Source organism: Panthera leo, chromosome A1 (genome assembly GCF_018350215.1).
Source record: "Panthera leo isolate Ple1 chromosome A1, P.leo_Ple1_pat1.1, whole genome shotgun sequence".
Taxonomy (NCBI): Eukaryota; Metazoa; Chordata; class Mammalia; order Carnivora; family Felidae; genus Panthera; species Panthera leo.
Genome location: NC_056679.1, coordinates 176,783,525 through 176,810,836, shown reverse-complemented (window position 1 = coordinate 176,810,836; position 27,312 = coordinate 176,783,525). Strand labels below are relative to the sequence as shown.

The 27,312-nt window shown below is 49.7% G+C and overlaps 1 protein-coding gene across 2 annotated transcripts in view; it reads right to left on the bottom strand.

Moving 5' to 3' along the window:
* Positions 1-11,912: 11,912 nt before the first annotated feature.
* SH3PXD2B (SH3 and PX domains 2B) overlaps positions 11,913-27,312 on the bottom strand; it is a 101,328-nt gene continuing 85,928 nt past the window's right edge. For both annotated transcript variants that reach the window (XM_042946664.1, XM_042946674.1), the window contains exons 10-13: positions 24,951-25,177; positions 22,998-23,047; positions 21,956-22,081; positions 11,913-14,866 (exon numbers count right to left, since the gene is read on the bottom strand). In XM_042946664.1, the coding sequence (XP_042802598.1) occupies positions 13,325-14,866; positions 21,956-22,081; positions 22,998-23,047; positions 24,951-25,177 (1,945 nt within the window). In that variant the 3' untranslated portion in view covers positions 11,913-13,324. The remainder of the gene's footprint in view (positions 14,867-21,955; positions 22,082-22,997; positions 23,048-24,950; positions 25,178-27,312) is intronic.

Genomic DNA, 27,312 nt, shown 5'->3' with positions numbered 1-27,312 from the left:
AAATGCAAATCAAAACCGTGATGAAATATCACTTAATACCTGTTAGAATGGCTGTTTTTAAAAAGACAAGAGGTAACAAGTGTTAGCAAGGATATGGAGAAAAGGCAATCTTTATACACTTGTGGTGGGAATTTAAATTGGTACAGTCACTATGGACAAAGGTATGGTGGTTCCTCAGGAGCACCTGGGTGGCTCAGTTGGTTAAGTGTTTGACTTCGGCTCAGGTCATGATCTCATGGTTTATGGGTTCGAGCCCGGTATCATGCTCTGTGCTGACAGTTCAGAGTCTAGAGCCTGCTTTGGATTCTGTGTCTCCCTTTCTCTCTGCCCCACCCCTACTCATGCTCTGTCTCTGTCTCAAAAAGAAATAAACATTAAAAAAAGTTAAAAATAAAGATACTATATGATCCAGCAGTTCCACTTACGGGTATGTATTCAAAGGAAATGAAAACACTAGCTTGAACCCGTGTTCATCCCAGTTCACTGCAGCATTATTTACAACAGCCAAGGCATGGAAGCAACCTAAGTGTCCATCAACAGATGAATAAAGAATATGTGGCATATAAATGTGGTGGAATATTACTCAACCATATAAAAGAAGGACATTTTGCCATTTGTGACAACATAGATGGACCCTGACAGCATTATGCTAAGTGAAATAAGTCAGACAGAGGAAGATAAATACCATGTGATCTCACTTACCTGTGGAACCTAAAATAAACAACAGAACTCATAGATACGGAAAACAGACAATTACCACAGGTGGGAGCAGAGGGTGGGCAAGTTGAGAGAAGGGGGTCAAAAGGTACACACTTCCAGTTGTAAAATAAATAAGTCACAGTGTGTAAGGTACAGCGTGATGACTATAGTTAATAGTACTGCATTGTATATTTCAAAGCTGCCAAAGGAGTAGACCTTAGATGGTTTTATCACAAGTAAAAAAAAAAATTTTGTAACTATGTGTGGTAATGGATGCTAAGTAGATTGTGGTGATCATTTCACAATAATACAAATAGGCAACATTACGTTAAACACCTGAAACTGTTGTATTATATCTCAATAAAAAAATGTGGTCCAGAAATGAACAACGGACACGGTGAAGGTGCAGCCACTGTGGAAAACAGTATGTCCGTTCCTTAAAAAATCAAACATAGAATTACATAGGATCCAGCAGTGTCACTGCTGAATATATACCCAAAAGGATTGAAAGCAGGGACTGAACCAGATATTTGTACGCTCATGTGCATTGCAGCATTATTCACAATAGCTGAAAGACGGAAGCAATCCAAGCATCCATCGACGGATGAATGAATAAACAAAATGTGCTACAAATATGGAATATTATTCGGCCTTAAAAAGGAAGGAAATGCTGTAAAATAATTTTTTTAATGTTTATTTTTGAGAGAGCACAAGCCGGGGAAGGGCAAAGAGAGAGGGAGACACAGAATCCGAAGCAGGCTCCAGGCTCCCAGCTGTCAGCACAGAGCCCGATGTGGGGCTTGAACTCACGAACTGCGAGATCGTGACCTGAGCTGAAGTCAGACGCTTAACCGACTGAGCCACCCAGGCGCCCCAAAAAAGGAAGGAAATTCTGACACATGCCACAATATCGATGAACTTTGAAGACATTATGTTGAGTGAAATAAACCAGCCACAGAAGGATAAGTACTGTATGATTCCACTTACCTGAAGTACCTGGAAGAGTCAAACTCAGAGGCAGAAAGCAGAATGGTGCTTAGCAGGGGGTGGGGAGAAGTGGATATCGGAGTTGGTGGTAAGGGGGACGGAGCTTCAGTTGGGGAAGATGAAAAAGTTCTGGAGATGGATGGTGGTGAGTGTTATGCAACAGAGTGATGTACTCAATGTCACTGACCTGTATGTACATTTAAAAATGGTAGACATGAGGGGCGCCTGGGTGGCTCAGTCAGTTAAGCGTCCGACTTCAGCTCAGGTCACGATCTCACGGTCCGTCCGTGAGTTCGAGCCCCGCGTCGGGCTCTGGGCTGACAGCTCGGAGCCTGGAGCCTGCTTCCGATTCTGTGTCTCGCTCTCTCTCTGCCCCTCCCCCATTCATGCTCTGTCTCTCTGTCTCAAAAATAAATAAACGTTAAAAAAAAATAAAAAAAAACAAATAAAAATGGTAGACATGATAAACACTATGCTACTCACCATAATAAAAGGAATCCATAGTGACAGTAATTTAGCACATCCAGGTTCCTGGCAGCAAGGACATGGCCTGGCTCTCAGATCTCCTCCAAGAACACACCGGGCACAATTCCCAGGGCACACAGGGGCTATAAGAGGCGTCTTGATCCTTCTAACAGGGACTTCCTTAACATTCTCCAAGTGAACATTCTTACGGTCCTAAAATAAACACAGGGAGAAAAGTCAGCAAAGTCTATAGTTCTTTCAAACTAAAGACCAAGTTGGCCTGGTTACTCTGCTGAAGATAGTAACTAACACACACGATCCAAGTCAGATTCCTCAGACGTATGCATTACAGGGCACAAATACAATTTAGTGCAGGGAAATGCTGAATAATGGTTACATTCTAGGATCTACAGCAGAATTTTCCAAAGTATATTCGGTGGCCGGGGGTATAGCTCAGGGGCAGAGCATCTGACTGCAAAGTGTATTCTGTGGGATATTCTTAGATGTTACATGAAAAAGAGAATTCTATTATCAAATACATTTTGGAAACTCTGGATTAAACCAGGGTAAACAGCTTCCTTACCGCAGGATTCTCAGAGCTGTTAACGTGCCAGTGCATCACACGGATCTCCAAGGAAAGAGGCTTGGAAGATACTTACACAAGTGTTTGCCAAATGGATTTGACCACATGATGCTTTTTCATGATCATGTGAGGCGCTGATGTTCTCACAAACACACTTTGGAAAACTTTCATTTAGAGAACAGTAATAAAATAGAAGATGAATATAGACTAGGCCACGGGTCAGCAGACTAGCCCTTGGGCCTAATCTTCCCAGCGGCATATTTTTTCAGAGCAAAGGATGGTTTTTACATGTTCAAATGGTTACATTTTAAATAGTTATGTAAGTTCTTGCATAACATTCTAGTTTTGACTCTTGCCTCCCAAAGCCTGAAATATTTACTATGTAACTCTTTGAGAAAAAGTGCTAACTCCTGTCCCGAGGCGATGAAAATATCTGAAGACTGTTAATTCTTTTTACTTTTTCTAGAAACAATAATTATGATGCGTTATTAGAAGTGCCTGCTATGTGCTAGGCATACATTGTTTCCATTAATCTTCACAACTGTGTGAGATTATTGTCCCCATTTTACAGATAAGGATGCTAAGTATCAGAAAGACAAAGTGTATATCGGAGCCAGAATTCAAAACCAGGTCTGTTTAACCCCAAAGGCCATAATGGTTGCTTTGTCAGTGTTTTTTGCAAAGTGGGGTCCACACATCCCAGGAGGTGGATGGGACAAGTCACTGGAGCGTCGCTGAATTCGAAACACTTGTTTTCTGCCTGTGTCTCCTGTGTTTTTCCTTCCTGTGTGTGTCGTTTACTACTCACACAGAAAACTTTACCTCTGACATTTCTGGTCACCAAATGTATGTTCCCCGCCCCAAGCAATTCCCTGCAACATCAGCTGGGTGTCCTATCACTTAACTTGATTTTAACACTACCTCCCTGGAGACAGTATCAGATACCCCAGGTTAAGGGTTCAGTCCCACAAGACTGCCCCACCCCCACCTCAAATGCAAACTGTGTTAGGTCCCCAGGGTACCTACAACTTCTGTCTGATTTGTCTACAAACTGGAGGTTCCCATGACCCCCTCCTCAGGTTCAATCAATTTACTAGAGAGGCTCACAGAACTCAGGGAAACACTTACATTTACCAGTTTATTAAAGGATATGATGAAGGATATAAATGAACAGCCAGATGGAAGAGATCTACATAGTGAGGTCTGGTAGGGTCCTGAGTACAGGAGCTTCTGTCCTTGTGGAGTTAGGGTGCGTTACCCTCTGGGTGTGGATGTGTTTGCCGATTTTGAAGCTCTTTGAGCCCCATACTACTGGGATTTCTGTGGAGTCTTCATCACGTAGGCACATTGATCATTAACCCCATTTTCAGCCCCTCTCCTCTCTCAAGAGAAAGGGGATGGGCTGAAAATGCCAAGTTTCTAATCACGGCTTGGTCTTTCTGGCGACCACTCCCCTTCCGGAGCCATCCAGGAGCTCACCCAGAAGAACCTTATTAGAACCAGAGCTATGCCTCCCACCTGGGAGATCACAAGGGTTTCAGGAGCCCTGTTTCGGGAACCTGGGATCAAAGACCAACTATTAGAACAAACATGTTCCCTGTACTCTTATCATTCAGGCAATTTACAAGGGTTTTAGGAGCTCTCTGTGGGAACTTGGGGCAGAGACCAATATAAATCTCTTATTATCTCACTGTAGTGAGAAACTATGTCTTTTAATTTTTTTTTTTTAACGTTTATTTATTTTTGGGACAGAGAGAGAGCATGAACAGGGGAGGGGCAGAGAGAGAGGGAGACACAGAATCAGAAGCAGGCTCCAGGCTCTGAGCCATCAGCCCAGAGCCCGACGCGGGGCTCGAACTCACGGACCTCGAGATCGTGACCTGGGCTGAAGTCGGATGTCTAACCGACTGAGCCACCCAGGTGCCCCATATGTCTTTTAATTATATATTTTTTAGCTCATCCTTCACTTTCAATTTTACATATGTGTTTTATTATTATAATATAAAAACTGCTATAATAAATCAGCTAAAATTAACTTCATCAGTAGCCAATAGGGTACTATTTAATGTTTATTTACTTTGACAGAGAGAGGGAGGGAGTGGAGGATGGGCACAGAGACCGGGAGACAGAGAATCCCAAGCAGGCTCCATACGGTCAGTGCAAAGCCCGACATGGGGCTCTATCCCATGAACTGTGAGATCGTGACCTGAGTGGAAGCCAAGGATTGAACCAACTGAGCCACCCAAGGCGCCCCTATAGGTGGTTTTTAAGGAGCCTAACATATAACTTGCCTTTCTCCACACCTGAATTTGGAATTGAGGGAGACAGAAGGACCCAGGAATTGGAAAACAAAATGTCAGTTTTCTTCTTGAGACAGCCATGGGAGAATCTGGCTTAGGTGAAATGGGCAGCAGTCATGGGTTTCCTATGCCTGGGTCCTAGAATTAGACGTGCTCCTGGAAAAGCACAGGTCTTCTTTTGTGGGGGCTCCTTTTACCACTAAGCCTCCCACTGTCTGGGGCCAGCTGGAAGGGGTGCTCCCCGAAGATATCTGACTCCACACAGGAGAGAAGGAGGAGTGTGCTATGCCCTACAGAACTCCTGCTACCCTAGATATCAATCATCTAGAGAATGTCCTCTTCTTGTCTAGGGAGAAAGAAAGCTGGAGTGTTGAGTGAAGCTTCTTTTTTTTTTTTTAATTTTTAAATTTTTAACGTGTATTTATTTTTGAGAGAGAGAGAGAATGGGGGGGAGGAGCAGAGAGAGAGCGAGACATGGAATCTGAAGCAGACCTCAGGCTCCGAGCTGTCAGCACAGAGCCCGGTGTGGGGCTTGAACTCACAAACAGTGAGATCATGATCTGAGCTGAAGCCGGATGCTTAACTGACTGAGCCACCCAGGCGCCCCTCTAGTGAAGCTCCCTTTAAGTGGAAGGGAATACCAAGCCTGGAGTGGAAGAATTTGCTACCTTAAAAGATAGTCCATGATATATTCATTTCATAAAACATATATAAATATATGCCACACACATGCTAAAATTTTTTATTGATTATACTCAGTGAAAACCGATGATGACTATTGTAAGCTACACTCTACACGTGTGGCCAATTTTCATGCAGTTAAAAGGAAGCCAGAGGACATAGTGAATTGTAGGATCTGGGCCCCGAGTCTTAAGAGGAGGTGAACCTAGACTTTATTACCTTGACTTAGAATGCTCTGAATACTGCTATTAACTTAAAGATCTCTAAAGGAGAATTCGGTCATGAGGTAGAACACAAACTGCATTCCTGGAGGCTATTTTCTGAACAGTTTCCTACATGGGGCAATTTCATTATGGAGAAGCCCATTCAGATTGCTTCAGGTTAGACCAATAGCCAATAAGAAACCTCCACGTTCACGAGCAGCTCCCCATTCAAGGAAGTATTTTGTACTGGTGATGCTGTGAATGTCAGCATTGAGGACTGGGTTGCGGTGCGGGGCAGAGTCACAGCTGGAGTCAGGGTGATGAATCAGCTAAGAATGGTGGTTCAGACAGAATTCAAGGGAGAGTTGAATTGCAAACTTTGACATTTTCCAGAGTTTATTGCATGAAACCAAGCTCCTGCTAGATGCCCTGTGAATGGTTTCACTGTCAAGTCCATTTGAGGGACCCACTATAAATAACCCCCTCTCAGCCGTTCACACTGCATGTTATTATATGAGGCTTTGAGACATCCTGTAATAAGGGAACTATTTAACTTTACTTAACCCAGTGTTTCTCAAGTTTCCCCATCAGTGTCTTATTTCAGGATATCTATTAACATTTGTTCTGGAAAACACTTTGAAAAATGCTGAATGGAGGGATTACAAATTTGGAAGCTGCGATGGTTTATTATATTCACGGGCTTTGGAGCTAGATATTGGATAGTTCATCCTCTTACTAGCTGTGACCATAGATACACTTAATCTCTCAGACTATTAATTTCCATCCATAAAATAGGCATAGCAATTCCTACCCAGAAGAACGGTAGCGGAGGCTTAAGAGATAATATCTGTAAGGTACCCAGCCAACAGCGTGTTCTCAACAAAAGTTAGACCTTTGCCCTTAATTACAGAGTTAGGTTTAGGGAAGAGAAAGCATTCCTTGAACAAGATTTTGCATCCAGGAAATAGTTATAGCAGGATGAGATATGTGCTTTGATTAGCATGCGGGAGGGGGCATAGTATGGCATGAGAAAGTCAGCTTTAGGACGAGTCACCACGCATTAGCTATGTGAGACTTTGGTCCCATGCCTTCACATATAAAATGCAGACATCTACCTTTTAGAGCATTTTGAGGATGAAATCAAAGTGTATGTAGCGTATCCCACAGGCCTGGACCATAGTAAATGCTCAGAAAAATAAGGGTGACATTGCTAATAATAGTGTATGAAGCACCATTTGCAACACTTAGACTACGCCAGGCAATGTGCTGAGTCTGGCCTTTCTCAAAAGCGGAGCATGCAGACCATTTCCTCACAATGTACTTTTAAAGGATGCAGTTTCTTGCTGATTCTGACTTTCAGGGGGTGCAGCCCAGGGGGTGATTGGGAGGCATGGGTTGCAAGATGGTGAGGAATCACACCTGGACCAGATGGATACTAACTAGAGAAGTGATGGACGTTAAACACCTTGGATTCAGAGAAGAGTGGCCGCATGACCTGGGTCTTACACACACAGCTTTACCATGACCCCTTAGAGGAAGGAGAGTGTGTGCAGGTGTGTGGGTGCAGGTGTTTTGTGCAAGCTGGGTCATGTTTGGCCTGGCACTTCTTAAACAGTATAAAGGGAATGGCGAATGTACCAGTTCCAACTGAGTCCTGAGGGCAATGGGGTAAGAACCGCCCCCCCCCCCCCGCCAGAGAGTCAGCCAGGTTTGGTTCCTGACCATGGTCCAATCCCATCCCATCAGGGTCAGGTGCCCCTGCATGCCTGCTCCAGGAATCCCATGCCCTTATCACTTGTATTCTTACGAACAACCACAATTAGTTTGGAAGATTTGGGAGAAAATGCTCCCAAGGGGGGGAGGGGGCTGAAGCACATGATTTTTTTTTTTTTTTTTTAATGGGAACAGAGACTCACACACAAAGGACCATTATCCTTAAGCAAGGTCCAGAAGGTAATTGCATTCTTTGAAATCTTTCATCCAAGGGAGGGTGAATATCGAATGTAAATTTCCCCTTTTGATGTTTTCTGTTCAGGGACTCTGTTGGTTCTCTTCTTCTCTCCCTAGGAAGGTGGGTGGTGGTGTCATTTTGTTTAATGATTCACCTGAGGCCAAGGAGGCTGGGGGTAGGTTTGGCCTTGCCTGTGCCCTTGGGAAGGTGATAACGCATCAGACAATGCCCTCCCTCTCCCCAGAGCAGATGGCTTGGGCAGTCCCCACAGCCCAAGCGCGGCTGCCCCTCCCCTCCACCCCACACTCTTGCCCATGGGTAGGCAACACCAGCCAGAGGTTCAAGACACCTCGGATGTGCAAAATTTTCCACCCTTAGGCACAGAGCTGAGGATATGTGGGAGATACCCAGTGAACACAAGGATGTTTTCCCTTAATTTCTGGACATTGTGATTCAAAGAATCAAGATGAACTAGGAGGCTGACAGAGAAGTCCCCCCTCTTGGCCAAACAGCTCACAGGCTTCTCTGTTCTTTGATTCCCCAAACTCAAGCCCAAAATGCCAGGGCACAAAGCTATGTAATTCTTCTTTAGCCAAATAAAATTCGTAGACACTGCATCTTCACAATGAAGCTTGAAACCAGTCAAGCACTTTTTTATTAAAAAAAAAAAAAAAAAAAAAAGTCTAATGGTATATAGTCTATACATGCTACAGCTAAGTGTTCACCACCCTCCCCCCCTCACATTACATATCCTCGTGTATTTGTGTGTGTGTGTGTTAAAAGGAAACAAAAACCACCACCAGAATTCGTCAGTTTGCCAAGAGGGTATGAGGAGTGCTGTGACATTCAGGGATCTCCAGTGTCACTCCGTGAGCAGATAGGAGGCGGTGGGGCAAGGTGGTCAGAGCTCCCCCGTTCCTGGAGGGATGTGAGAGATGGCCTAGTTGTTGGTGGCGCTCGGAAGCAGGAAATGTGGGGATCGCTAAGGTGACCATAGTTTATCGTCTCCCCTGGACAAGTGAAAGGGGCACTATTAACAGCTACATGGGCACAAAGGCATAGACAGGCACGCACTGGGATAAAATACGGACACCTCAGCTGTGTTAGAATTGCTTATTGCTGTAACAAGCCTGGTGGGGGCACCTCCTTTTGTACGTTTATAGAAGACCTGGAAGTGAAGGCTACTGGCTGTAGCACTGGGTTTGGCCTCTTCAAGGATAACAGCAGTTGAGTCACTGAGAGGCCTAATTTGGAGGAGGGATGCAGACAGGAAGGAAGAGGGAAATGCTGAAGCGTGATGAGGGTGTGGATAACTTGGCAGGGTAGCACCAGAAACCAGACATTACCCTACGAAGCTGGACGTTCAAGTCTGTGGGAAAGGGTCCTCAGCAGGTGGTCCATGAGCAGGTGAAGACCACGGAGCCTTCTGGGTTTTCGCTCTGCAGTGCTGGGACTGGCCCGTCTGGGACCCCGGCTGTGGTCCGTCTCAATGTCAGAACCTCAGCCAAGTGAGGAGCAATTCCTCCGGGCGAACAGAGGGCATCCTACACCCTCAGGCCTCAGTGTGAGCCAATTTCCCACTCCTCCAGGCCACAGAGTTTGACATTAGTTAATCTTTGGTCTATGGTGTGGTGTGGCTGGTTTGCAGCAGAAGCCTGGACAACTAAGGGGGAGGGATAGGACTGCAGTGCAGGGCTCAGGCTGTCCCATACCCACTGACGCAGTCCAAAGAGAAGGGCGAGACCTCCCAGGGAGCAGCCTGACCCAACACTTAAGAGACTTGGGCACAATGAAAGGATGGCAGCCAAGCCCCGAATGTTCCTGTTCCTGATGATGTCGAATTACCAGCTACTTGAAGGCAGGAGTGACTTCTTGATCCCACACAGTGCTTTGTACTTGATACAGGCTGTAACAATACTACACAGTGCGTCCCTCAGCCTAAGGACCATCCAGATCCTGGGGAGATATGGCGCCTGCCCTTTCACGTGGCAAGTTTGTTTTCCTACGTTTCGCCTGGTAGGGGGATCCTCGGTGGGCTCAGAAATGTCTTAAGGCCAAGAACTTTGCCTAAGAGATTGGTTACATGGGAAGGCCTTGTGGTGGAGGCTTAAGATGATTGATTAATGGGAGCTCATGTGGGCTCCAGCAATTTTCAGCAGGGTAGGGCGTTAACAGTGGTCCAAGCGAGTGCCCAGCTCCCCCGTCTCAGCCTGGGACAGTGACATAAACCCACCAAATGGCAGATATTTTTTGCAAAGGCCTAGTCTGCCAAGTGGTGATCCTACAACTCAGATTTTCCAGAGAGTTGGTGGCACTGTAAGCTGTGGTTTGATCGTAGGACGTAGGCTGAAACAGTCATCACGAGGAACGAAGCAGGGGTGAGAAGAGAAAACAAAACCCACCTCCGCCTGCCTTTGGCCTGTGGCCTACTGCTACGTGTGATCACGAGGTGAGGGGAGGAGAAACCGAAATTATGAGCGGGGGTGACCCGCTTCACGCACATTTCATTGCCATTGGCAGAGGAAAAGTCCCGGGACCTGGGGAGAGGGCACCCGTGGACCCAAGTCTCAACTCGGTCACAACTTGAATGAAACTGGGCACGTGGCTTCACCCTGTGAACCTCAACTTTCTCTCCACCGCTCAGGGCTGATCCTATGCCCTCACAGGGCTGTCGTGAGAGTTAAGTTAAAGGAAGGAGTTTAAGCACCAGTGACCTGCCCTGAGCGTGGCATGGGAGTTTTAACTGTGGTCTTGGGCATTTTTCTGTGGGCATCACCTCAGGGGAGTTTTGCATAGGCTTCACCAATTGCTCGCAGAATGGTGGCCACCAGGCTGAATGCTGTAAACCTAAGTTCCCGAGCAAGGACAGCTAGGGAGAGCCACAGGGCCATCAAGACCCCCTACTTCCAGTTGCCTGAGGAAGGGCCCACCACTGTGGCAAACGGAGCCGGCCCGAGAGAGGAGTCCTCAGGCCCTAGACGTGTCCTGAGCAAAGAACGGTGAACAGAGAGCAATGTGGTTTCAGTACCTTCAGTTCGCGTCAGAATAATACTAATAACAAAAAAGCAAATTCTTTCATTTGCAGGAACACTTCTGCCCACAGGGAGGTGGAACCAGTCTGTTCCCACCCAGCAGACCTTCGGGAGGAGGGAGCGGAGCCAAAGATAACCCCTTCAGTGGAATCAGCAAACAAAAGCCAGAGCTCTCAGAGCCGGGCTTGGAGCCACACGTATCCTGGTGTACCCAGTGCCTAGCACGTGGTAGGCACTCACAAAATACTTGGAAAGGTCAACGGAAGCAGAAGTGAATCAGCAAAAAAGAGACCGAGTTCTGTCTTTGGAAATGTAGTCGAATCCTGCATAACAGCTTCATAAAAGCTGTTTAAGCCAAAGTGGGTCAAAAACTCTGAAAACCATGCTACGGGCTCTCTCCCTTCCAAATGAGGGGATGTCAAAGATGTGGGTGGCCCTCTCCTGGCTCCCCCTTTCCCTGACTGCTGTCCTTCCCCACGGTTCTGGGCAGAGGGCCAGGGGGCAAGCGGGCACCGCCAGAAGCACCTCGGGGCCCTGCCCGGGGTCCACGGACTGACTGAAGGAAGGAATAAAGATGCTACTGTGACTCAGGACGCTCCTTCTCCCGTAGAAGCATCCAGAGCCCACGTGGCAGTGCGGGCAGCGGAGTGCAGAAGAGGGCTGTTTGCACAGAAGTCTTTGGCACTGCAGGGGGCCAGTGGGCGTCCCTGGGAAAGCTGGCCCTGTGGTCCACAAAGCATCACAGCAGACGATCACTGAATTGGAGATTGCAGCTGGATCCTCTTCTGCAGGGTAGGGTGGGGCGAAGAGGGGTTCTGCCCTCTCACCCCGCAGGCAGCCTGGTCCACAGGCAAGCACTCTGGGCTTGGAGCCAGAAACCTCGGGGCCCGATTCTGATTCTGCAATGCAGCTGTGCCTCCGTGAAGCATATCTGTCCAAATGGGTGGAAGTGAGATGACAGAGAGGGAGAATGCATGCAAAAAAAAAAAAAAGAAAAGAAAAGAAAAGAAAAGAAAGAAAGAAAGAAAGAAAAAAAGAAAGAAAGAAAAATTGCTCTGTGAATGCCAGAGAGGAGCAGAAAGCAGCAGCAGAGAGGGCCGGGAGGCATCTGCCTGTGGAGATGCAGCTGCTGGCCCCTGAGCCACCAGGGCCCCTCAAGGCTGGCACGTGAGACCATCTGAGCTCCCTTGGCTCCACGAGCTTTATCCCCCAGAGCAGGCAGCAGCACAGGAGGAGGAAACAGGGCCCTGTGGCAGCCGCCAGAGCCCTGGGCATCCCCACGTTGCCGAGAAGTAGCTGTCCACAGTGTAGGGCAGCCTTCGGTGCAAGCTGTGATGGGTTGGAGGCGTGGTGGGTGTGGGAGCAGCTACTGGTGCCCACACCACGAGGAAGCCCTTGGCCACCTGCTCCTGACACTGTCAGCTTCTTCCTTTCCCCTGCCTGGTTAGCCTCTTACTGGGGGAAGGGCACCGGCATCGAAGTCACACTAGCTCGATTCAAGTTCTCGTTCTTCTTCTGCCCAGCTCGTGTGCCCCTGGGCACACTGAGTCTGAGGTTCTTCGTCCGTAAAACAGGTATACTACAAGAGAGGGTTGATGTGAGGATTGAAACATGAATGTAAAGTGCCAAGTACAGAATCTGGCACCTACTAGCTACTCACAAGGGGCATGGATTGGGATTAGCTCCTTTCAAACCGACTTTGAGATTCTGGCTCTATGGAGACAAAGTGAAATGCCCCATGGTGGGGTGGGGATTCCTATTTAAAAAGCCCTGCTGTGGGAAAGTGAAGCGTGCTGGGGCTGGGACCATGCCCTCAGGATCAGTCAGGGTCCCAAGACAGAAGATGGGAGGCAGAATGGCTCAGCAGACCTTCAGGTCCACTCCTGGGACAGCTGCATCTGGTCAAACCTGAGAGGCTCCCGGGCCCCCAGCCTCGAGGAGGACATCTCCTTGGGATTGGCAATGGAGCCAACTTCCAGGGGATGGAGTTCTTTCTGGTACCAGGCATTTTGGAAACTGAGTAAATAAAGTCACTGGGATTTTAGAAACACGGAGAAGTTGGGGGCCAGCCATCACGGACTGGGTGGGGTGCCAGCAATGAGAGACCCTTTCTGCAGTTTCCAGATCATGGGTTCTGGTCTTGGAGGCGTCGGAGAGTCACGGTCCCGCTGCTAGGTGGCCTACACAGGGTGGCAATGCCACCGGCCTTAAGGCAGGGATGCTGGCTTGGAGAGGAAGCAGGGGGTGTGGCCTCTGACCCTCTGAGCCTCCAGGGAATGCTGTGATGGGAGGGAAGAAACCACAGTACTCCAGAGCCTTCCTTCCTTTGAAGCTGCATGAAGGTTGATAAATTAAGAGGCATATTAAATATGTGGGTAAAGCCAGCAGGGATGCACGGGACCGCCACACAGGGAAGGAGGTGGCTACGGCTTCTTTCTGAGATAGTTGGAAGGAATCCACCCTTCCCAGGAAGGGGCCCCGCTCAGGACCTGGCAGAACCACCAGCCACTGCTGTTCTTTTCCCGGACCTCGAACACCGTCCCCTCCTGGAAGCTGCTGGTATCTTCGTCTCCTTCAAAGTTGGCCACAGCCACATATAAAGAGTCCTTCGGGCCATCTGCATTGGGGAAGGGGGTTGCGGCTTTCTCCCTGTTTTCTCCGATCTTGCCCGCCATCCGTGGTCCCGGACCACCTTTGCCTCTCATGTCGTCTTGGCCACCTGAGGAATTGGAAAGGAAAGGTTTGGCTTTAGGAGGGACCAGCAGGGCCCGGCCTGGGGCAGGAGGTGTCTTGCCTTCGTTGGCTTCCCGTTGTGGTCCTCTGACCTCTGGGAGGGGCCTGGAGGATGAGGTGGTTTTCTTGGGGGGCGGTGGTCTGCGGGGCAGGACCACGGGTCTCTGCGGGGAAGCCTCCTGCAGCGGGGCGGGCACACTCTTAGGCACAGGATCTGCGGTCTTGGCTGGCCTCGGAGGGGCTCTGCAGGACATCTCCTTTGGGCTGAGCCCATCCTGTTTGGCCGTCCTGTCCTGGGTGCGGCCAGGCCCGTCGCCTGGGAGGAAGCCCCGGCTGAAGGCTGCATCTTGGCCCCCAGCAGCCTGGTGGCCGCTCTCTCCGTCTAGTAGGGGTTTCTCTTGGGACTTGGCAGGCCTCAGCTTGCTCCTGAGGTTGCAGATGTCTACTTGGTCTTCGCCCTGAGGTGGCTCTGTCCTGGGGGAAGGAGTTGGTTTGGGCCTAACCTGAGGTTTGGACTTCAAGAAGGGATTCTGGGGAACAACTTCCGGCTTCTCCTCTGGTGGCTCAGCTTTGGGTCTGGAGATGGGTCGGAGGTTGGGCTTCTTCACTTCCTTGGCCAAGACCTTGTGGCCACACTCCAGCCCCATCTCGTTTTTCAGCTGGAACAACTTGCTTTTGTCAGGTTTGGGCTCTGGTCTCCTGCTGTCTCGGGACGGGGGGGTGTGCTTGGCTGGAATCATGGGCAAAATCATGCCCGGAGGCTTGGGTGAGGAGCCCCGGAGCTGTTCCATCCTCTGCCGCCCCCTCTCCTGCAGCTCCCCTTCCGACTTGACGATGGATTCTTTCCGGGGAGGGAGGCTGGGCTTCTCTTCCAGGTCGGGGCTTGAGATCTCTTCGTAGCCTGCGCACGAGGACATGTCGGAAGACGCCTTCCTCAGGACCTCCTTGCCGCCCTTCCAGTCTTTGGACCACGGCATCCCGGAGTCCGCGGTACCATGTGGCGCGTCGGGCAGGGGCCGGGAGGGGCCGACGGCTTCACTGCCCGTGTTGTTCTCCGCTGCTGCTGCATCCCCCAGACGGAGCTGGGTCACCTCGTTGGGCAAGGGAGCCAGGAAGTTGGGTCTTGAGGCATTGCTTGTCTTCTTATACTTGTCAATGAAGGTGGCTGGGGCCCACCCTTCCTTATCTTCGATCTGAATGTACCACCAGCCACTCAAGTTCTTCTCGATCACCTGGAGGGGAGGACACAGGAGAGCACTTAGTAGGGATGGTCTGAGGGCCAGTGGACCAGAACAGTCTGGGAGAACCCACATGTGACTGGATTCTGGAAGCAAGCACTTTTCACTCAGCAGATCCCCAGACAACGGCTGTAGTGGACCATCTATGGAGACCTTACTGTGGGTCAGAAACATCTTACATGGGGGTAGGTTCTGGTCTAATCTTGGATATCCCCCAAAGCAGTCCTGGAGACATGGACTTGGGTATAAGTAATTAATCTGAGAGGTGATTTCAGGAAGTGCAAGTGAGAAAGTGGGAAAAGACAGCCAATTAGGAGTATGTTATTGTTTCGGGCCACGGGGGCTTAATCTGCCAGGACCCTTTGAGATCATGCAGAACTCATCCCAACTTGGGGGGTGGGGACATTTATCTCCTGATTCCTAGTCCCTGCCCCCCTCACCCCCCTGGGGTATTAATCCCCTGGCCTCTCTGGGTGCTGCCCTAATGGGGGTGTAGGAGATGGGAGGCTGTCATATTCAGGGACCTGTGTGCGGCTGCAGGAGGGTCGGGCTGCAGGACCGGCAGTGTCTGCTCCAATTCCACACTCAGCTCATCTTTAGACAGAGGGGAACCTCTGCTGATGAAGGTAAAAGAAACTTTTATCTCCTCTCCTTCTCCCTCTGGGTCAGACACCCATGGGTGGAATCACCCATGGTATTTAAGATCTTATGTTTCCTGTCTCCTTTTTGTTCAGTATCATATGGCTGAATTGACTAGAAGGTGTGTATGTTGCATGTTATAGGCTGAAGTGTGCTCTCTCCAAATTCATAGGTTGAAGCCCCAGCTCCCATGTCTTAGAATGTGACTGCATGTGGAGGGAGAACCTTCTAAGAGGTAATTAAGTTAAAATGAGGTCATATGGGTGGGCCTTGATCTAACATGAGTGGTGTGCTTATAAGAGGAGATTAGGACACAGAGAACACACAGACTGAGGGACGACCACGTGTGAACACAGTTAAGAAAACAGCGGTCTCTGAGCCAAGGCGAGAGGCCTAGCGAGAGACCAAATCTGCTAACCCTTTGATCTTGGACTTTCAGCCTCCAAAACTGTGAGGAAATAAACCTCTGTTGTTTAAACCACCCAGCCTGTGACATTTTGTGGCAGCAGACTGAGCAAACCAATACTCTGCAGTTCCCTGGCAGGCCCCCTCCACAGGAGACCCGATTAATGCTTGCAACCGCTGTGTGAGATGGGGATTATCATCCCATTTTACAGATGCAGAACTGAGCCTCGGGACAACTGAGGGACTTGCAGAGGGTCTTGTGGAAAGTTAATGGAGGAGGCGGGAGCCAAAGGCAGGTGTGTGGGTTCCAGAGCTGGAGCCTTTACCACTACACGACCATGGCTGCCAGGAAAGGGGACCTGCCTGGGGAGGAGCTGTATTCGAGGTGAGAAAGTGCTGGGGGCAGAGAGGGCCACGGGTGCAGTCCTGCCGCTGCACTCCTCCGCCCAGCCTAGCGCAGGAGGCAGAGGCTGGGCTCTGAGGCCCTCGGTGTGGGTTCCAGTTCTGGCTCCACCTTTTATCGCCTGCGTGGCCCTGCACAAGCCGCATGCTTGAGATTCCACAGCGTGAGATGGAGGACGGTGGTGAGAACAAGAACACCCCTTACAGGATTTTCAGGAGCACTGCATAAGCGAATGCACACAGTGGCCCTCGGTCAATGCCGAAAGGTAAATGTTTCCTATTATTAAATTACAGTGGAGATCACTGACAAGGCAGGATGCGTGTGACAAGTGTATATTTAACAAGCCCCGCTGGTCTCCCAGAAAGGGTATTGATACAGGCAAGCCCTTTGCGTGAGGGTGACCAGCATCTCCCTGACACCCAGTGGCTCTGGTAATAATTAAAGGTGACTCTGGGCATACAAGTCACTGTCAGCACACCCACGAGTTCAACCACTCCAAGTGTGTACATGAGAAAATGAAAACAGGACGATAATCGCGGTGAAATACATCAATGAGGATTTGCTAAGCTTACGCTCTATGCAAAGTCCTACGGCAGAAGCACTCAACATGTGTGTTCTTGATCACAACTTACGGGAGTTTTCATTTACCAGAGGGAGGCCGAGAGCTATCATGAATAAAAGCCAATGCCAAATCACAAGAATGAAGGGGAAGGAAAAAAGCCTGGGCTTTAACGCCAGAGACGCCTGGGTTCAAATCCCAGCTCCGCTTACTAGCAATACAACCTTGGGCAGTGGACCTAACCTCTCTTTGTCTCAGGTGTATCTGTAGAATAGGCTGAAGATATCAACCCGTTGGGACTTCTGTGAAGACTGTTATCAAGGGCGTAAGGTCCCCGGCACAGAGAGGTGCCTCTATCATCATCATCAGCAGCAGCAGCAGCAGCAGCAGCAGCAGCCGCACATGTTTTGAACATACACAGACCAGGCAGGCAAGTAAGGTGATCCTGGGCATCGTGTTGGAACACTGTGGCTCCATTAACGAAATCTGAAGGCTAAGAGGAGATTGAAATGAGCCAGGAAGCAAAGTGGGGAAGAAAGTAGAGGATACAGAACTGCTCATGAGAATACTTGGGTAAGCCAAAAGCTTTAGTGGCTTCCCACCGGAGGCCCCCAGGCCACCACTGGCAGAGCCGTATGCTGACATCATGGAACAACGAGCAGTTAAGTTTCAAGGTTGGGTTATGTCTGTGTTTTCTGGAAAAGAATGTCGGGTATGTGAGCTTTTAAAATGGATCAGCTTCAGCAAAGAGAGACAGGATAAAGGCCAGAAATAAAAAAGGGGACTGGTTCTAGTTGAAGTGGGGGGTGGAGACTGGCGGGAGGCACCCCAACACCCCCAGGAAACTCCAGGGATCCATGAGCTCCCGGCTGCACACAGAGTCAGGCCTCAGCTTTGGCGCATGGTCCACAACATCCTGAGCTGCGCTTGGCTGATTTCAGAACATTCTGAGCCAGGTAGCGGTGGTGCCTGTCAGCAAATATTGTTTGCCGACATGCTTGAACAACGGTGTGTGTGTGTGTGTGTGTGTGTGTGTGTGTGTGTGTACAAAACGCTGGAAACTTATTGTCTTGAAGGAGAAGGTGGTTTTATCATATTTTTCAGCACTCCAAGGAAAAGAAAACCAAACCTTTATACTATGCAAGTTGGATTTCTGGTTTCGAGAGGAGGGTGAATAGCAGCTTCCCCTCGATGCGAAAAAGCCAGGGAAATAAATAAATACAAAGCCAAGCTCAGAAGGAGGAAGGGGAGAAGTTAGCGGACCAGGAATTGTGAGGACTCACAGATGGACAGAGGCAGCAGAGGGAGGCTGTGGCCCAGGGCTGCTGCAGGGGTACCTGCCACCAAAGGTGGAGCAGGGCTGAGGTCTGCCAGACTTCAAGGTGGCGGAGCCTGGGAACAGGGTGCCCAGGAGCAAGCAACAGGGGATTAACTGAGATACCAGAGCAGAAGCAGCCAGGCTGGTTGATTCCTCACACCCCTTCTTGCCATTCTTTTAGGGCAGGCAGAGTAAAGAAGGTGATTGCTCATAAGTGGAAACAGGGAATGTGAGAGCTTGGGTCAGAGAGACCCCACACTATTCAGTGGCTGGCTTGGAAGTCCCCAACCTAGCGCTGGAACTGGTGGGAGCTGACCAGCACTTTGTGTACAAGCCCCTGCTGGACTGTCTGACTGCTGCCTCTTCTTGCACAGCCCAAGGCAAGTACTAACACCATGAGAAGAACGGAAATAAACCAACAGCACTGCAAAGGATATATGGCTGAGAAAAGAGATAATGGACTATAACAGTAGGACCTTAAATTCAACATATTTAATATTCTCAGAGTGTGATGGAAGGGCACCAAATTTGCGAAAGAACAGGCTCTGCTGAAACAAGAACAGGCGCCTGGGAAAAAGAATCATTACTGCACTCTCAGAAATGAAAATAATTGTGGAAATAAAATCAGCAACAGACTGAACTGTTAAACAGCAAATGAATGAACCAGAAGATGAGGCACAATGCTGGTGCACCTGGGTGGCTCAGTTGGTTGGGCAACTGACTTTGGCTCAGGTCATGATCTCACGGTTGATGAGTTCAAGCCCCACATCGGGCTCTGTGCTGACAGCTCAGAGCTTGGAGCCTGCTTCAGATTCTATGTCTCCTTCTCTCTCTGCCCCACCCCCCGCTTGCACTCTGTCTCTCTCTGTCTCTAAAAAATAAATAAACGTTAAAAAAAAAAAAAAAAAAAAGATGAGGCTCAATGCTCCAAGAAGGCAGCACCAAGGGACAAAGATAGAAACGTGAAGAAAAAGTCAGGAGACGTGGAGAACAGGGGCAGAAGGTCACAAAGCTGTTTAATAACTGTTCCAGGAGGAAAGAATAAAGACGGTGAATGGAGGCACTGTTTAAAAAAGTAAAAGTGGGGAACTCTCTAGGAAGATCTCGAGGCCTAGATCAAAAAGGCCACCACAATGCTAAGCAGGTAAAAATAAAGAAAGTCACACCTAGACGCACTTTCGTGAAATCCAAGCATTTTAAAGATAATGAGCTCCTGCGAGAATCAGAGAAATGACAGATTATGAACGAGAGAATAAGAATTAGGGAGGTAGTAGCTCGTGACCAGCAGCACTAGATGTGAGAAGGGAACAGAGTGATCTATGCAAAGTGCCAAGGGAAGGGAACTTTCAACTTGGATTACAAAACCCAGTCACTGAAGAAGAAGAAAACAACACTCATTTCTCATCATGTCAAGAAAGCATGTACAGAAGTGAGGGGCTTGCTCTCAGCTGAAGACTGAGACATAGGGCCCAGATAAGCCATACAGGGTAGGGAAGGGAAACCAATGTGAATCAGGGGAGGCTTCCTAGAGGATTTAAAGAATGAGTTTGATTTTGAGATGCCAAGTTCAGTTCAAAAAATGGCCTTCAGTGCCTTTTGTTTGTTTGTTTACTTATTTATTTTGAGAGAGAGTGAGAGAGAGAGCACAAGGTGGGGAGAAGTAGAGAAAAAGAGGGAGAGAGAGAAAATTCTAAGCAGGCTCTACATGGTCAGCACAGAGCCTGATGCGGGGCTCGAACTCATCAACCTGGAGATCATGACCTGAGCTGAAGTCAGACGTTTAACCGACTGAGCCACCCAGGCCGAGTGCCTTCTATGAGAAGGCAGGTGGAGTGCTAGGAGCTGGGTTAAAGCAAGGTCAGTCCTGGCAGAGAGAGTAAGAGAGCTGGAGAAGGGCCAGCTTGACCAGTGGGGTTCGCAGAAAAGCTGTGGAAACAGGCTTTGGTCGGAGACACGGCCTGGGGTGTGAAAAGATGCTCGGAAGAAGGCACATGTTTCATGTCGAATCGGATGTATATGTTTTACAGCAGCAAAATGGGGAACTGGGCATAGAATGATCTTTTAGCACAAATCAAGATGCCTTGAGTTCTCTGTAGATATGAAGTTGGAAAGGCCAGAAAGGCCAAAAAAAAAAAAAAAAAAAAAAAAAAAAGGCAAGAGGAACAGCTATGAAGTCTTCTTAGAACTTTGTGGGTGTTTCTGCTTTCCCCTTAGTCTGTCTACCTAGATTGGGATTTGCATTTTATAAAATTAGCTGGAGAGACTTTAGCTCTCTGCAGATAGCCCTCCCTCAATGGGCTGAAAGACATTTGGTTGAGGATGACTTTCTGGAGATGCCTGGGTAGAATCGGTGGTGGAGAGGCCCAGGACGCAGCACCTTTGGGGAGCCACCTTCTGCTGAGCTGCCTGGGCAGCTGCCCCAGGGCATGAGGGGAAAGAGAGAGAGAGGCAGGAAGTGTCAGAGTGGGAGGGAACCAGCAGGTGCTTTGCAGATCTCTTAGAGAGTGATGAAAGACCCTCAGGGCAACCACACTTGTGCACTGGCTCAACAGTCATCCATCCACTGCTTATGTCCTGCAATCAGCCAAACGTTCACTTCTAAAGCACCCACTACGGACCAGCCCCAATGCCAGGGCTGTGGGTAAGAATGAAGAAGATACTCCCCGGCCTTCTGAGTGTTAGGCAGGAGGCTAGTGGGGAGACAGATTTTCACTGAATCGATATTCCTTGCAAACCTACCATGTGCCAAGCACTGTGCTAGCTGTAAGGACACAGGAGTGAAAAACAGACAAGGTGCCCGCCCTCCTGATGTTCCCAAATGTCCAGCAGATGGCTAACAATAGGAGGTTAACAGTCCTGGCTCAAATCTGGAGACAGACATGGGTTCAAATCCTGCCTCTGCCACCTTTCAGCTGTGTGACTTTGGACAGCACCTTTTTTCCTGAGCCAAAGCTTCCTCATCTGAAAAATGGGGATTGTTAATGGTCCTGCCTCACCAGAGTAAATGATTAAGAGAGAGACTGTGTGAAGTGCTGAGCTCAGTGCCTGGCAGCTGATTGCTATAGCATTACTGCCAGGCTCTCTGGGAGATACGGGAAACAGCCTCAAGCTCTGACTCCACGAGGAAAGGAGAAAGAAATGGAAGGAGAGAGAGGATTTATGTTGGCCTTGGTGCAGGAACAGAGCAGACAAGCAAAGGAGCGGGATGAAAAGGAGAGAGAGAAGCAAGAAGGGAAGTAGGTGGTGATAAAAACAGAATACAAGGCAGTCACAAAAGATCACATAGTGTATGGTTCCACTTATATGAAATGTTCATGTAGGCACAGCAACAGAAACAGAAAGCAGATTAGTGGCTGCCTAGGGCTGGGGGCAGGGGGGCTGAGAACAGTTGAGGGGAAACAGGGAGTGGCGGCTAATGTATACAGCCTTTCTGTTTTGGGTGTTGAGAACGTTCTAACACTGAATGTGGTTGCACAATTCTGTGAATATACTAAAAAACACTGGATTGTATACTTTAAGTCAGTGATGTGTATGGTGTGAATTATATATCAGTAAAGCTGCCACAAAGAAAGGAGAGAAGGGAGGAAGGGAGGAAGGGAGAGAGGGAGGGAGAGAGGAAGGAAGAGAGGGAAGAGGGGAGGAAGGAAAAGAGGAAGGGAGGGAGGGAGGGAGGCTCATGAGGAGAGAAATGAGAGAAGCAGGAGGTGGTGCCGTGGTTTAAGAATCACAAGTAGGCAAAGGGACACCAGGTCCACTCACCTCGACCTTCAGACCCGCCTGGAAGCTGATGCCATCAGGGATGGTTGTCTGGAACTCAGCAATAGTGTAATACTCTTCCTCCACTTGGGGTGGAACGGGAGGCTTGGGCAGGTTAAGACCTCGAGGCTGGCACAATTAAACACAGTGCTAAATCCAGGGTAAGTCCAATGTCATTGGCTGAAGGGGGGAGGCGCTAAGGGTCGGGGGCACACGATCACCCTCGAGGGGAGCTGGTGGACCCGTTTGGATTCTAAGGGACAAAACACAGAGGACCATCTGTGCAGATCGTCTCCTAGATGGTTCACTGGACCATCAGCTTCAGAGTGAGGAGGAGAAACATGGGACATTTACCTACAATCATGAAAATCTGGGGCAGGACAACAGTCTCTGAATTCAAGAGGCAGTGAGGGTTGTGGAAAGAACACGGGCTTGCAGGTCAGACCCATCTGGGTTGGAAATACTGCTTATGCGTGCTGTGCACCTTTGGACAAATAACTTCCCCTTCTGGAGCCTCAGTTTCATCTCCTGTAGAATGGGGATCTACCTGGTGGGATCACTGTAAGCATTCAATAGGTCCACGTAATGAAGCACCCAGCACACTGCAGGGTGCCCAACTGGTGCTCAATAAATGGTAGAAGGCTCAATTTTCAAAGTATTGGTTAGAAAAGGTACCTAAAGAATTAAAAACAGAGTCTGAAAGGAAAATACCAGAACGGCATCACAAACAATACTTATGCCCCATCCCAGCTTTGGTTTCGAGTTACCTTCTCTGAGAAGACTGATCTACAATAAAGCAAAGTGGGCTCAGGAAGCAGAGGGCACATCCTGAGAGCTAACCGTGGCAGAGCCATAGGTAACTTGCATCACTCCCAGGGGACCCTAGCCTTTCCCCCTCTGACCAGACCAACACTTGTCTGGTCTGCGACACTTGTCCAGGCAGCTGTGTGGAGAGGCAAGAGAACATCTCTGGAAAGGGCAAGGTGGGAGTGAGGGGCCAGATTCGGATTAGGGCCTGGCTTCCCGGCAGCAAGGGTCCACTTACTATGGTCATATCTCGGCGAGGAGGGGGTCTCTGCCTCATCTTGGGCGATCCTACAAAGAGACGAGAGCTTACTGCACACACATGCAGAATTCTGCAGATGGAATTCTTCAGGGGGACACCAGGCAGGCATTTGTGAGCCGCTGTGACCTTTCTTGTGGGAAGAAACAGCCTGACTGGGAAGGGGCCGCTCAGACTTGGCTCGGGACTATGAGGACTGCCCGTGTGCCGGAGCGGCGTGAGGCTCTCCAGACAGGCCCACGATGTAGGCTTCGGTGGAACACAGGCGTGGTAATGCCTGCCTGCCACCCAGGGGCAGTGGCAGAGATGAAAGGTAAGGGTGCAAACGAGACCGGGGGCACCTGGTGGGCGTGCAATGTTAAACCACACGTAAACAGAACAAACAATTGTGGGCTGACGACATCAGGGGTTTCTACTCTGGAACTGGGCTGCCCTTGCTCTGAGTCTCAGGCTCAGGAGGATGACTGCGTAATGGTCCAGGCTCCTGGCTCAAGGCGGAACATGTGTCATCCCCTGAGCTGGCTCAGCACAGGTCCACACGGAGGGCAAGTCTGGCAGCTGGGATGTACTAATCTCTTAAATCCCCATTTCCCCTGTCTTCTGTTAGAATTAGTTAGCGATGGAGTTTTAGCCAGCCACTAAGCTGCCTATGTAAAGACTGCACTTCCCAGACTCCCTTGCAGCTAGGTATTGCCATGTGACTAAGTTCTGGCCAGTGGGACGTGACAGAGTGGAGAGCATGTAGCTTCTGAGTCAAGTCCTCCACTTCCCCCTGCCTTCTTCACTGGCTGGACTAGTGGGGCACCACCCTGGACCAGCAAGATGAGGGCAACACAAGATAGCGTCTAATAAGACCTTTGACTGCACAGAGCTGCCCCAGCAGCCCTGGACGCAGAGCCGGACAGCTTTGTGAGAAAGAAATGAACATCTAAATGATCTGAGCCCCTGTTACTGGGGGTTGGGGGGGTGTGAGGCAGGGGTAGGGAGAGTTTGCTTGAGCATCGGAACCCATCTCCTAACAAAGACATGGGGGTTCAGATTCTTATTTGCTCAGCGTTAATGGGAATCCTGTGCTCTTGGCCATGATAGATTAGAATCACAAAAGCCAGGGGCTGGCCAGAACCCCCGCCATGGCATGCCAGTGTTTTTTTTTTTGTTTTTTGTTTTTTTTCCTGAGACATCAGCTGAGCAGAGAATGGAGAAATTCTTGAGTTTCAAGAATTCACTGACTTTTACAAGTTTGCTGAGCTGCTGTAAACAGTTGGAGAAGATTAGCTGGGCCAGGGGACTTTCCCAGCAGACGGCTTCCTCCTGCCCTGCACAACTGGGGCAGGGTCACGTGCCCGGGGGTGGAGTCCCATGCTCACTGCAGACAACAATAAGGAACCCATACTCTCAGGTGTGTTGGGAACATTCAATGGAAGCATATATACAGAAGGCTTTGGAAAGTAAGATGCATAAAGAACTGTTGTTCGAGTCATCTCAACGCAAGGTCAACAACTTCTGGCTCAGAAACGAGGCCCTAAAGAGAGGGCACAGGTGTTGGGGTCAGGTGGGCCTGGGTTCAAGTCCCGGCCCTACCATTTACTAGCTGGGTGGCCCTGGACAAATCACCTCATCTCTCTGGTTCCTAATCTGTAAAACAAAACTAATTTAGTCCCTCTGAGGTTGTTACAAGGAGCCAATGAGACTAATTGTAAGATTCCTGGTACACAGTAGGGCTTGAGAGATAGAAGCTATCACGATCAGCGCAAGATCGTGGAAAAACCATGGTCTGGAACAAGCTCCCCAGGGTTTCTGGGACTGTTTTCCTGTCTACAGGATGTTGGGCAGCAGGGCTGTTGTGAGGATGAGGGACACGTGAGGAGCTCCGAGCACGGAGCCTGGCACATAGTAGGTCCTCAGCCCCCGAGAGCTCGGTGGGGTGTCACTCACTCTGCTTGATGTCGCTGTCGGGCCCCGGGCGGCCTTCAAACCGGCCGTCCCTCTGGTTGTTGAGCAGCTCTCTCTCCCTTCCCACCGTACTCTGCTGCCGGGAAACTCCGTCCAGGTCGAGAACGCCGGTGTGGGCGGACGAGCCGGGGCCCAGCTTCGGGGGTGAGGGCTCCCCACTGCTCTTCTTTAGGTAGGAGGCTGGGGCCCAGCCCTCTTTGCCCTGGTACCTGGGAAGAGGAGGGATGCTGGACAGGCTGCTCTGCCAGACGCACAGAAAGAAGCCGTGTTCCTACCACGCACTGCACTTCAAGTCCCAGACGGCAGGAACGATGGGCCAGAGGCTGGCACACCCCTTGCTGACCTCAGCTCGGCATTCAAGGCCTTTCCAACCCGCCCTCTGCCTGCCTCCCCAGCCTCATCTCTTAACAGCAACCCCCATGCCCCTCCTACCGCACGAGGCTTGCAGTCTCCCAAACGCACCACCATCGTTCACTCCGGCGGCCTCTGCTCTTGGAAACTCTGTGTCGGGAAAGCCCCTTCCCACTGTCCTTCCTGTTCTTTCTTCCCCAGCTCTGCTTACTGTCATTTCCTTTCTCAAGCCTTCCCTGAGCCTCACAGAGAATGAACCCCTCCCTCCACGGTGACCCAGTGTCTCCCGCACACAACACCACCCTAGCACCTGGGACACACAGTGCACTTGGCTGTGGCGGTTCTGTCTGCCCAGCTAGAACACGAGCTCCTGGGGTACGCTGCACCTGACTGATCTCTGTGTGGCAAGAGCCTCGGTGCCAGGGAGTTGAATAAAGAAATAAAAGGACAAGTGGACAAACTGCCCACGGGCCTGGCAAAGGCGAGCAGCCATAAAGCTCTGCTACACTCACTGTCCCGTCACAGTCATCGCAGAGATGACAACAGTGATAACTGCCACTTAGTGGGCACCTACTGTATGCCAGTCTGTTCTACCCACTTTCCCGCTGTTGACGTACTTCACGCATCCAACCCTGGGAGGTGGCAGAAACGGACTGAGACCTAGGCAGTTGGCACCAGTCTAGTCTCTGCTCCTAACCTGTTTTGCTGCCTCTTCCCAGCAGCCCCAGCTTCTGGCACAAAGCTTGGCACAGGCAGGGCATGGCTCCAGTCACACTGGTTAACATGTAGATTAAACATGCATTCAGGGGGCGCCTGGGTGGCTCAGGAGGTTAATTGGCAGACTCCTGGTTTCGGCTCAGGTCACAGTCTCAAGTTTTCGTGAGTTTGAGCCCCACGCTGGGCTCTGTGCCGGCAGCATGGAGCCTGCTTGAGAGTCTCTCTCTCTCTCTCTCTCTCTCTCTCTCTCTCTCTCTGTGGCTTCCCCCACTCATACTATATCTTTAAAATAAATAAACTTAAAAAATAAAAAAACAACCACCATGCATTCAGATGGGAACCAAGCCGGTCAGGAGCTGGTTCCACGACTTGCTAAGAGTCAGCTGGTGGTCACTGAACTGCAGAGTGACCGAGACCCTGACGGACAGCTCACTGAATTCCAAAGGGATTCAATGAATGCGATCGCTTAATTCTCTGCACAACAGAGCTCAGTTTCATAGCATGAGCCGAGGGGTCAAATTGGACCAGAGGGGTGCTGGAGCCTGCTTGCACCAACTGGTGAGCGTCAACTGTGTTCGTCTCTTCCGAACTCCACATTTAGTGACGTTGCACGGGAGGCTTGGAATCACCCGGTGGGACTATGTACACTTTGGAAAACACCACAACTCAAGGGTAGTTTTCCCTTGAGAACCGGATGTCAACTATTTGCAAGCACCCCGCTGCTCTGGCCCACATAATGCATGCCCACACCTTTGGGGGAGAGTGGAAGAGACCTGAATGGCTGGAGATGATATATGGCAAGGCCAAATCTCTCGTCAAGAATCACTTCAAGAACTAAATAGCACTGTTTCAGTGACGAAAAAGGTCCTTTATAACTGGAAGCCAATTTACAGGAGACAGAAATCTGCAGGATGTGATGACTTTCAATCTTAAAATATCTTCTGAGAGGGAGCAAATCTTGTCCTAACTGGAAAATGTCATGCTACCTAGAATCCAGGCCCTCGGCATGAGACAATTCACTGTCTGAGGTCACAAAGCCACAAGCAGAGCAGCACACGTAGAGGTGAGTGGCTCTGGGGTGAGAAAGGTACAGGTTTAAATCCTGGTTTGTCACTTTCCAGCCTCAGCTGAACCTTCAGATGATGGCATGCGTCGCTGACATCCTACCGCAACCTCAGGAGGGACCCAAGTAAGTCACTCCTTGAATTCCAGAGCCACTAAGTTTTGGGATAATTCGTAATGTAGCTGACACCATATACACTCAGGATATGTTAGG